The sequence below is a fragment of the Leguminivora glycinivorella genome, chromosome Z (genome assembly GCF_023078275.1).
Source record: "Leguminivora glycinivorella isolate SPB_JAAS2020 chromosome Z, LegGlyc_1.1, whole genome shotgun sequence".
NCBI classification, from domain to species: Eukaryota; Metazoa; Arthropoda; class Insecta; order Lepidoptera; family Tortricidae; genus Leguminivora; species Leguminivora glycinivorella.
The window spans coordinates 5,198,387-5,209,771 of record NC_062998.1 but is presented as its reverse complement, the minus strand read 5'-3'; the positions used below and the strand labels follow the sequence as shown (position 1 = coordinate 5,209,771).

General features: G+C 41.0%; 1 protein-coding gene and 1 non-coding gene across 3 annotated transcripts; both read right to left on the bottom strand.

Annotated features, from left to right (window-relative positions):
• Window positions 1–4,708: 4,708 nt before the first annotated feature.
• LOC125241656 (RNA-binding protein 1) lies at window positions 4,709–11,318 on the bottom strand. 2 transcript variants are annotated; one of them, XM_048150231.1, is made up of 6 exons: window positions 11,178–11,318; window positions 10,867–11,075; window positions 8,796–8,858; window positions 6,456–6,602; window positions 5,440–5,490; window positions 4,709–4,986 (listed from the first exon to the last, which is right to left on the bottom strand). In XM_048150231.1, exons 2-5 carry the CDS (start codon window positions 11,073–11,075, stop codon window positions 5,484–5,486), a joined length of 426 nt encoding a protein of 141 aa, XP_048006188.1. In that variant the 5' UTR covers window positions 11,178–11,318; the 3' UTR covers window positions 4,709–4,986; window positions 5,440–5,483. The 2 variants fall into 2 exon arrangements, with proteins under 2 accessions (XP_048006188.1, XP_048006187.1); XM_048150230.1 differs by lacking the exon at window positions 5,440–5,490.
• Window positions 10,051–10,185, bottom strand: LOC125241978. Its single transcript, XR_007178808.1, has one exon. It is a non-coding gene; the product is annotated as a small nucleolar RNA SNORA53 (small nucleolar RNA).
• Window positions 11,319–11,385: the final 67 nt, after the last annotated feature.

The window sequence follows — 11,385 nt, the reverse complement described above, 5'->3', positions numbered from 1 at the left end:
AACTCCGTCCACCACCACCTTGAGATGGACAGGCCGGCCTTGTTATTCTTGACGGAGACGCAAATATCTACCCCGGCTGACATTTCTTACCTCATGTATCCTGGTTACACTCTCGAACACAAGTTCGTGTCTAAGGCTGGAGTGTGTATGTTTATCCGGGATGATATTTGCTGTCGCCGTCTGGGCCATCTTGAAGACAGAGACCTGTCGCTAATTTGGGCGCGTGTAGACCATGATGGCCACACTTATGTCTACGTATGCCTCTACAGGTCTCACAGCGGAGACTCTGAGACCGACCGTCTCCTGGAGCGCATACAAGTGGGATTTAATGAAGTTCTCGAACGGCTTCCCTCGGCAGAGTTCACAATTCTAGGCGATTTTAACGCCCACCACACTGACTGGTTGAGATCTACACGCACTGACTATGCCGGGAGAGCTGTTCTCCACCTTGCTGCAGCTTACGACCTTTCCCAACTAGTCGATGGTCCTACTCGAATTCCGGACATCGAGGACCACACTCCCGCCTTATTGGACTTAGTGTTGTCATCGCATCCTGAAAATCTCCAGGTGTCTCGCCTCGCACCCTTGGGTTCGTCAGATCATTGCCTGGTTCGCTGTACCGTATCCCCAGAGCAGATTGGGCAAAGTCGACCCCCTGGGTGCAGACATGTGTGGCATTATAAGACAGCAGACTGGGATGGGTTGCGGGAATTTTACGCGTCATACCCTTGGAAGCAACTTTGCTTCTCTTCGGATGATCCTAATGATTGTGCGGAACTCATAGCTGACACGATCCTCCAGGGCATGGAATGCTTCATTCCGAGCTCCTCAGTTCGTGTTGGTGGTCGTTCTCAGCCTTGGTTCGGTAAATCTTGCACTGAAGTCCGCAAATCTAAGTGCGAGGCCTACCGGGCCTGGGTAGCCGCCAGCAGAGTCAATGATCCGAATGCCTCCGAATTAAAGAAGCGTTATAACGCTGCATCCAGGTTCTGCAAGAAGCGTATTGCTGCAGCAAAGTTCCAACACACCTACAGAATTGGCGAGAGACTGGTTAGTCAGCCTGCTGGGACTCGTAATTTCTGGTCTCTCGCCAAAGCTGTTCAGGGGAACTTCTGTAAGGTCTCCCTTCCTTCTCTTCATAAACCTGACGACTCATTGGCTCATTCCACAAAAGAAAAAGCGAATCTCTTGTGTTCTCTTTTTGCGTCAAACTCGACGCTTGACGACGGGGTAGCACACCACCCAGCATCCCGCGCTGTGAGGCATCCATGCCCGAGGTGCGCTTCACTCAAAGTGCAGTTAGGCGTGCACTTTTTGCCCTCGACGTCAATAAGTCCAGTGGGCCTGACGGTATACCAGCTATTGTGCTGAGAACGTGCGCTCCGGAGCTAACCCCGGTTTTGACGCGCCTTTTCTCGCTTTCATACTGCTCAGGTAAATGCCCGTCATCCTGGAAGACTGCTTGGGTCCATCCAATCCCAAAGAAGGGTGATCGCACAGACCCGGCCAACTATCGGCCCATAGCGATAACCTCCCTTCTCTCCAAGGTAATGGAGCGCGTGGTCAATAACCAGCTTTTAGCGTACCTTGAAGACCACCAGCTTATAAGTGACCGGCAATACGGCTTCCGCCATGGTCGTGGCGCTGGTGATCTTCTGGTATACTTGACTCATCGTTGGGCCACCGCCATTGAGAGCAAGGGAGAAGCACTGGCAGTCAGCCTAGATATTGCTAAGGCTTTTGACCGGGTTCGGCATAAGGCGCTTCTTTCCAAGCTCCCTTCGTACGGGCTCCCAGAGGGGCTTTGCAAGTGGGTGGCCAGCTTTCTATCTGGCCGAAGCATTTCAGTTGTCATCGACGGACAATGCTCAGATCTCCGGCCGATTAACGCTGGTGTACCCCAAGGATCTGTCCTGTCACCGACCTTGTTCATCCTTCATATCAATGATATGCTATTAACTAGCAATATCCATTGTTATGCGGATGACAGCACAGGTGATAGCCAGTACACGGGTCGTGCAAATGCCTCTCGGGAGCAGGTATTGGAATGCCGAATGCAAGTTGTGTCTGAAATCGAGGCCTCTCTTGAGCAGGTATCCGAGTGGGGTAAACGTAATCTCGTCGAGTTCAACCCCAGTAAGACACAAGTTTGCGCGTTTTCCGCTAAAAAAATCCCATTTGACATAGCGCCTGAATTCCAGAACACTCCCCTTACCATCTCCAAGAGTATCGGGATACTCGGTGTCGACATTACGAATGAGGTCCAGTTCCGGGGTCATTTGGAACTCAAGGCCAAACTGGCCTCTAAGAAGCTCGGGGTACTCAATAGAGCGAAACAGTACTTCACATCGGGTCACCGGCTTTTACTATACAAAGCACAGGTTCGACCACATATGGAGTACTGTTCTCATCTCTGGTCTGGAGCACCGAAATATCAACTTCTTCCACTTGACTCTATCCAACGCCGGGCAGTTCGTATTGTTGGCAATCCCGAACTCACAGTCGGTTTAGATCCTCTTAGCCTCCGGAGAGATGTTGGCTCTCTGTGCTTATTCTACCGTCTGTACAACGGGGAGTGTTCTGAAGAACTTTTTGACCTGGTGCCACCGTCGCGCTTTTATCACCGCACCTCCCGCCAAAGAAACAAAGTTCATCCTCACTTTCTAGATACGTGGCAAACAAAGAACAAACGGGCCTCTCGCTCATTTTTGCCCAGAACATGCAAGTTGTGGAATGAGCTACCTTCTGAGGTGTTCCCCTTGCGCTATGACATGGGGTTCTTCAAGAAGCAGGTATTTAGGGTTCTTAAAGGTCGGCAACGCATAGGTGACTCCCCTGATGTTGCTTATGTCCATGGGCGGCGATGACTGCTTTCCATCAGGCGGCTCGTCTGCTCGTTTGCTGCCTATTTCATAAAAAAAAAAAAAAAACCGTCCCCTTTTCTAGTATATAGAAGACATTAGATAAGAAATTCCAAAGTATATTATATTTTCCTTTATTTAGTAACTTATACATTTTATAACTGTAGTGCCTCAGTCACATGGAAACTATTTCGAGAGTATTTTTAATTATATAAAAGTTACTTTCAAATATTTAATTATTAATTAATGTACCTAGGTAATCTATACAGGGATTTATATATTTATAAGAAGGTAGTTCTCTTAAGAGTAGAAGTTTTTTTATGTATATCTTATTAAATATTTATTCTGAAAACTGTTAGTGAATATTTACCTACTAAAATGTTTTGCCAAAATGATAGAAGTATTAGTATTACTTAAATATTTATGTTATAAAAATAATTGTGTAGCTAAAAGTTTATTTATTATTTGATTAAGTATAAATTATTAATTGGTGTTGGGTTCTTAGTTGTGTTTTAACTTATATAAATTGGGGTTTTTTTCATTATATTGTCGCCTTTCTTTTGTTACAATTCTAATCATGAACAGATATATTTTAGATTTAATAATCTCAATCAATTTGTTTGTGGCAAGTAATAATGTACTTATTACTGTTACAACATTTATAATTACTTTTCATGTTTTGAATATTTTTTCCACCGAAAACCCAGTTGCATGAATCGTTCTTACCTCTTACCCATATAATCCCACCTCATATCTGTGACAAACTCGACGAAATGATCCTGTTTTAGATAACAGAAATTTTTGATCTTTGAATACATGGATGTTATAAGCTGCAATAGTGCATAGAGAAATTATGAATGAATTCATTGATAAATCCGCCATGCACTTTTGCAGCTGATAGTACAATCGTGTGATACTATACAGCACGACCACGGATGATTTTATTAATTCTGATGCGGTACAAATTCACGAAAAAGAATGTACTTTTTTGTACTGACGTTTAAAAAAAATGTACCCTTATGATTTTGGAGTTTCGACATAGGGCCCGTGGTCGTGCTAGGTAGGTACTCCCTGGCACGACCACACTATATTTAATGAGATTTTAAATTTCTGTTGCAGTACAAATTCACGAAAAAAAATGTACTTTTTTGTACTTACCTTTTAAAAAAAATACCCTCATGGTTTCGGAGTTTTGACATGGGGTGTGGTCGTGCTAGATAGGTGGTACTTCCTGGCACGACCACACTATATTTAATGATTTTTTTAATTTCTGTAGTGGTACAAATTCACGAAAAAAAATGTACTTTTCTGTACTTACCTTTTTAATTTTTTTTAAACGTCAGTACAAAAAAGTACATTTTTTTTCGTGAATTTGTACCGCATCAGAATTAATAAAATCATCCGTGGTCGTGCTGTATAGTATCACACGTACAATCGCCATCAAATATATCTGAGCTAACGTCTATATCTATGCACAACATGTCGCCTAAATTGACATGTTGACAATAGTGGGGTGTTCCGATATTTGTGAGATTTGGCAGATCCGACATAGCTAATGGAGACTGTACAGAGGCTTCAACTGGCGGGACAAAAACGGTTGCAATCTTAGTATACGGCCCTCGTGCACGCTCATATTGAGCGTGAGCGTTGAGCGGGGCGGGGCGTGCGGCGTGCATGTCAAACTATTGAAGCTCATACAAGTGTGCTGAGTCCACGCTGCATAGGGTGGACGCACGCTCGCCCAATATGAGCGTGCAGTCAGGCCTGTCACTTAGCATAATTATTATATAGGTTGGTATTATGTTGTTGGTTAATTGGGACTTGTGATAATAAATAAAACATTTCAATATTACGTCTTATATTTATTGTGTCCTTAGCTAACCGAATTAAAGTAATACCGATTTCATATTTAGTCTTACAATACCTTTAGTGAACTGATATACAATATTATGTGTAGATTTACAATTGATCTTCAATTATGTCAAATCACGTGGCAGAAAGTAACTGTCGCCGATTCGTGAAATTAAATTTATTGTACTACATACATGTCAAACACTCACACATGCGCATTCGTTCGCGTCACTATCTGTCCCTTTTACTCTTGCCATATCCGACGATTTAATATCTGTAAAAGAAAATTGTATAAATTAGAAACTGTGCAATAGTGCAGTACTGGTGAGAAATCCTTGTGAAAAGGATTAGTCACATGTAAGAACCATCACCTCCCATTGAAATATAGGCGTTTTTGAGCTCTGATCCCACTACTTAATTTTATCATAACAACTATAGTCTTTTAAACTCTTTACACACTATTATATTATGACAGCAGTACCACGAAAATTACTTAGTTACATAATTATGCTTATATTGACGCTACGTCGGTGTCATAATTGAAATCATATACATTAAAATTAGCTCCAACAGTTTCCAAGCATTACTGTGACGTTCCATAAGATTACATTCATTTGTGACAATCTGCATTTTTCCACGCCTTGCCGTTTGGATGAATCCCGCATGTCAAAAAAGCTTTTTAAAGTAGTGGGAGCGAGCATTTTAAAGCTAATTTTTAAGTACTCACAACATTACACCTAGACAAGCATGCATTTCCCTCCAGAGTTCAATCTAGTCCCTGTCAAATTCATTAAAATTGGTTCAGTAGGACTCTTACGAGTAGGTCAGATACGTGTACTTAGTCAATGATAAATGAAGTACAAAAATCTACAAATAAAGTTTCTGTTCTAAAAGTTGACAAAATATAGCCACAGCATTTGATAGCATAAAAGATAAAATGCAGGATTTCTTTTTGATTAAATATGTAGATGTCGCTGTACATTCCATATAAGCACGTAAACGTGACTACAGTTATAAAATAACAGCTAAAACGTGACTGATTAATCATGTAAGTTGTTACAACATCTACATGGACAGTATATGGCTAGATCAAATTAAACAAGAAACATATAAGGCCTAAATTATACAAATCCATTCTCGCGGTGAACGAGATCAAATTAAACAAGAAACATATAAGGCCTAAATTATACAAATCCATTCTCGCGGTGAACGTTCAAGCTCCATTTTAGTCTGTATGCACAAATCTCGTTCTCTCTGATGCACAGACTGAAAACGGCGCCGTACGGATGTCATATGGCCGCGTGAGCCAGAACTCTGGCGGAGCGGCTATAGAAACCAATGTCTAATATACACAGCTGTTCTTGTCTAATGCTTGCACCTGTTTCTCTAACGCGAGCAATGCAAGGCCAGGCGGCGTAGCAAGTATGGACCTAGGCACACTGGTGGAAATCCAGATTAGATTGTACACACCTGTACTTGATATCCGACCAACTCGCGCCTGTTTCTCTAGCGCGAGCGTCAAAGGCCGCGGGGCGTTACGACCAAGAACCTAGGATCGTCGGTGGGAATCCCAGACTAACATATACAGGGTAAACACACCTGTTCTTTTTCTCCGACCGTCTGAGTCTGTTCGTCGATCGTGAGCGACGCACAAACGGCGGGCGAAACAAGTAAGAATCCAAGAATTCCGTAGAAACTCCGGCGGAGCCAATGTCTAAAATAATATAACATAGATATACACACCTGTTCTTGCTTTCCGACCGGCTGCGTCTGTCCCTCGAGCGCGAGCGGCGCACGGACGGCGAACGGCGCCTCACGGATGGCGAGCGGCGCGGAGACGGCGAGCGGCCGCGCGAGTACGAACGCCGGCGGGGGCTGCGGCTGCGTGACCTATGCGGAAACAGAAGTGAGTCCAACTGGGTGCGGGCTGTGAGTGGTGTGAGGTCCGGTTAGGTCTATGGAGTGAATAGCACTTCTTGGCAATATATCCATATATTTCCATGGAAATATTGTGTCATGAATTATCACTCGAAGGCGATGGTTTCGTAAAATGATAGATTCGATTAGTTAGTGCGCTAGACTAATACTTATGTAGGAACGTAGTTCAATATTGAAATAGAGAAGTGTCGCATTTAAATCACGAACGTTAATGATTAGATTTGTGAATTTCTTTTTGTTCTATCCAACCATTAGAATCAAAGTATCTTTTGCTTGGTTTGAGATAACTCTTATCCTGTTCGCTTTGTGTCATTATTGCATTTTTACTTTTAAGTATCAATTTGCAAGTTAAAAGTAAATGCTTACCAATTTCAAACCTAAAACATATTGAAATGAAAAATAACATCAAAATGTTTAACCTTTTGACATTTACCAAACATCACACCACTCATTTTGTTGAAACACCAAAACTATTGGATTTGGGGTTTACACGCCGGCTTATTCTATGTTGAGAGCCCTATGAGTTAATCCTACACTCGGCTAGTGCTAAGGTATGGTAAGACAGACGGCTGACAGAGCAACAGCATCAAAGTAAGATACCGCTACATACCAGAGGGTTACATGGCGACCCTGCCTAGTAAAACCGCAAGCATGTAGCTGTGTAATCTATTGGTACAGCCAGCGTCAAATAGGTAGCGATCATAGTGGCTTTTAATAATTATAACGTAATGCAACCACAGATCTACAATGTACAATAGGATGAATGTGGAATATGAAAAGTTAGGGAATAATTAAGGAAGCATGAAATTGAGCAATAAATGTGAGATGTTTTGTCAATTATTTGCTTATGTAACTTTAACCTCTGAACACAGGTTTTGGTATTTCCCAATCCTCTAAACGTATGTTTTGGTACATTCAAGCAGTGAAGTGAAGCTCAAGTGTTAAAATTTTTGAATCAAAGTCTACCTCTTTTGTTTGCACATTACAATCTTTATGCATTCTAGATCTGTGATCGTATCACACCGTATTGTTACCTTAGAAATAAAAATGTGTATAAAATTAAAAATTAGGGTGATTTAGCCGCTTATCTATTTGCCGTTGGCCGTACTAGGACGTTGTAGCTCTGTCACCACCCCGTCCGAAGGTAGTATAGGATAAAAAGTACCGAATATGGTGAGCAGTCGCTGGTGCTGGAAGGGGGGCTAGTTTCCGTTGACCGAGCAACTAGAGCTAGGAAGCTCCGCTGGTGTGCAGTAGAAGCGATTAGGTTCCTACACTGTGTTCATAGAATATTAGGGAGGTAGGTCAGGTGTAGGCCGTGGGAACGTCGACTGCGGCGCGATGGTCGGTGGCAGCCTTTGTAAATAAACCGTAGTGGAGAGATGTGGTGAGGTCGTTGGTTGGTGTTGGTTGGTGGTTGATAAAATGGACCTGCAATAGTTCCAACACCCACCTCGTTTAATCACACTTGTAAAGTAACTTAACTACAACAGCGGTTTTTAAAAGCATTCTGTTAAAGAATGGGCTGATGGTCCAATTTCAGTTTACTTTATTATTGTCAAAATGTTATGAGGACTTGTCATACATTTCTTGACTGACAAAGCTTTAGCAATTAATACCGTCAGCAATAATACTAATTTCACACCCATAACTTTTTATATTATATGCAAAGGCATGAAGCCAATTTTTTTGCTGACAGTATGATTGCCGGTTTTAGTCCTAGAAATGTCTACTGATAATTGTCAAATTGGTAAAATAGGTATCTCTGTCACCACATCTGGATGATTAATCATTTTAGTCAGCAAAAATACATAATACTGATTGGACCACCAGTAAGGTAAGTACTTCCACTAACAAATTTTCAATTCGCTTGAAAAGAGTTAAATGAAAGCGCCCACCCTCATTCATGTGCAAAGTATCTAATTATAATTAAGTTCCAAGTGTCATTTGGTTCAAATGCTGCTGACACTGATTAAATTTTGAATAAATCTTGTGCCAATAGCCATTCAGTCACACAGACAGGGCTGTGCAATCGAGACAACGTCAATAAAGCTGTCTCGCTTGATCCGTGTCTGCGTGGCTGAACTGTGAAGGTCAGCAGTAGCTTTAAGAGCAAGGCTTGTATACTGAGAATGTGTCAAGTACCTTCTGTCGCGTCGGGTGCGTCCGTTGGACATCTCGACGCGGATTCTAGTGCCGCAGCAGCGTCTGAAGACAATATTTTATTTAGTTAGTCAATGTTAAGTACAGCACAGCCTTATCGTTACAGATAACCATTAGATAGATCATGCAACTGTAATATTAATTACTAGCTTTTGCCCACGGCTGCGCTCGCGATAGAAAGAGCAAAAAGTAGGCTATGTCACTCTCCATCCCTTCAAGTATCTCCACTTAAAAATACACGACAATTCGTCGCTCCGTTTTGCCGTGAAAGATGGACACACAAACAAACGGACACACACTATCCCATTTATAATATTAGTATGGATCTTGTGCCACAATATACTCATGATAAATATCTTGTTCAGTGATCAGACACACTTCCAATAATATGACTTTTCATTTTTCAAAGACTGAATACTTATTTGGTTAACTCTCTTGCCATAAGAAATGATCTCATTTCGGATAGTTTTAAGTTCTGACCATATTATTGCAAGTGACTGTACTATTGATGGAGATGATGTGTGGCTATGGCATTTACAGGATAAATGTGTATTTTTTTAATTTAATAAGTACATTCGCCAGCAACTGACAGTATTAACACATACAGACAAAAAATGGCGTACTACGTCAGGAACCAGTCGAAATTTATAACCGCGGGCATGTTTGGCGAGAACCCGGTTCACGAGTGCCCGGGAGTCGGGTTCTTGGTTGCGAAAGTGTTAATGTGACCACTAGTAATGAACATAGGTCAGCGGGGTTGAGTTATCTTCATACTAATATTACATCAGACATGTCAAATTAGTGGGAAGATAGCTACCTCTACGAATGAACGCACCAGCGATCGACAGCCCGCCTGTATCCGGCCAGGCGTCCCTACACTACATCTAGCTACCTCTCACCAACCTCTGGTAAAGAGTAAAATAGTCTAAGAAGTAATGAGACAAAAACCCATATTATCTTCAAATTTAGTGAGATGCAAAAGATACAATTCACAAAATATTTTACAAGATATAGCATTAAAAATATTAAATAACACATCTTTACATGACTGTTGGTGGATGAAGTCATTCAGAATATAATATATCAGAGTATTTTCGGGATAGATCAAAGAATTTGATTATTTCATTAAATGACATTTGATTGCTGGATAATTATACGGTCAGGTTTGACTTTCTCATGACCAACCAACCATAATTTTTGCAAAAATGTATGCCAATATTGTGAAATTATCAATAAAATGTTCCCCAATTCAAGACCAGTTCTGCACCTCGTGTACAACACATATCAGTCTTAATTTGGAGGTATAGTAATGTAGCACACTTATGACTCAAGCATTTCATATTGAAAATGAAATGGATCTAAGGAGCGTGCAAATTTCATGTATAAAAATTATTTGGTGTGATAAATAAAAATATTAAATCCAGAATAAATTAGAGAACATACTACATTTTTGTACCAAAAGTGCTATATAACAAGTAGATTGTGAGAGGATATGTTATGCATGCTGTGCTTTGCATTATTATTCTTCAATCAAATTTGATTAAACAGATCAATATTATATTTATGGTCTAAAATGAGCTTTTTCATGAGGTATGTCTACTGCTAAACATTCAAACGACAGCGTAGAGGGGGAACTATCTTTGTCAGCAATACTCTCAATTACTCTCATAGATACTGAACTACATGAAATGACCTAGGTACAATAGGTACCTCAGGACTAGTGATAAAATATAAAAAACAGGTTAGACATTTCGAAGTCGCAAAGCTTACGTAAACAGTAAATTGTGTGACCTTCCATTAGTTTAGGACCTAAAATTACGATAAGCTATGCAAACATAAAAATTACAAGTGCGATAAGTAGGTCTCGAGCAAATTCAAGATGGCGGACGAACCAAACCATAGCGTTACAACGTTCACAATCCGTACCACTATTTCACACATCAATCGATAGATGGACGACGGAGAGAAACGGAAAATCATAAATAAGTTAGTTCAAAATCGATCGTGAGAGAAAGGACGCTCGAATATTTAATTAAATATAATAAGTACTTACGTTCCATCGAGACCTCGTACTGAATCTTCGGCATCTCGCGGATCTTCGTACTCCACGAACGCAAATCCTGGGGGATTGCGCGCTACCCACACGTTTCTTATGCTCCCGTATTTGGAAAAAACTTTCTCTATCTCGTACTTCGATGCGTTTGTACCCAAATTCCCCACATAAACTTTGCAAGACAGGTCCCATTCTCGGTAGCGCGACATCTGTAAAAAGATATTGGTTAAAATATCTACCCCAAGGGATTGACCGACGCCATTTTAATATTATTATAACGACACACAAAAATAATAATGGAATGATTATACCTCGTACAGTTAAAAAAGGGTCAGCCGCTTATCAAAATTGAAACAACTATGTGATTTTACAGACGTAAAAGTAAATGTAAAACTCCACTACGCACAACTCGCCGAGCACACGTCTAGAACGCCAGTGAAGTGAAGAACGAATGAAATGATTCAAATGATAATGATTTTTTAAACTCCTGCAGAGCGAATGGAACGAACAAATTGAATG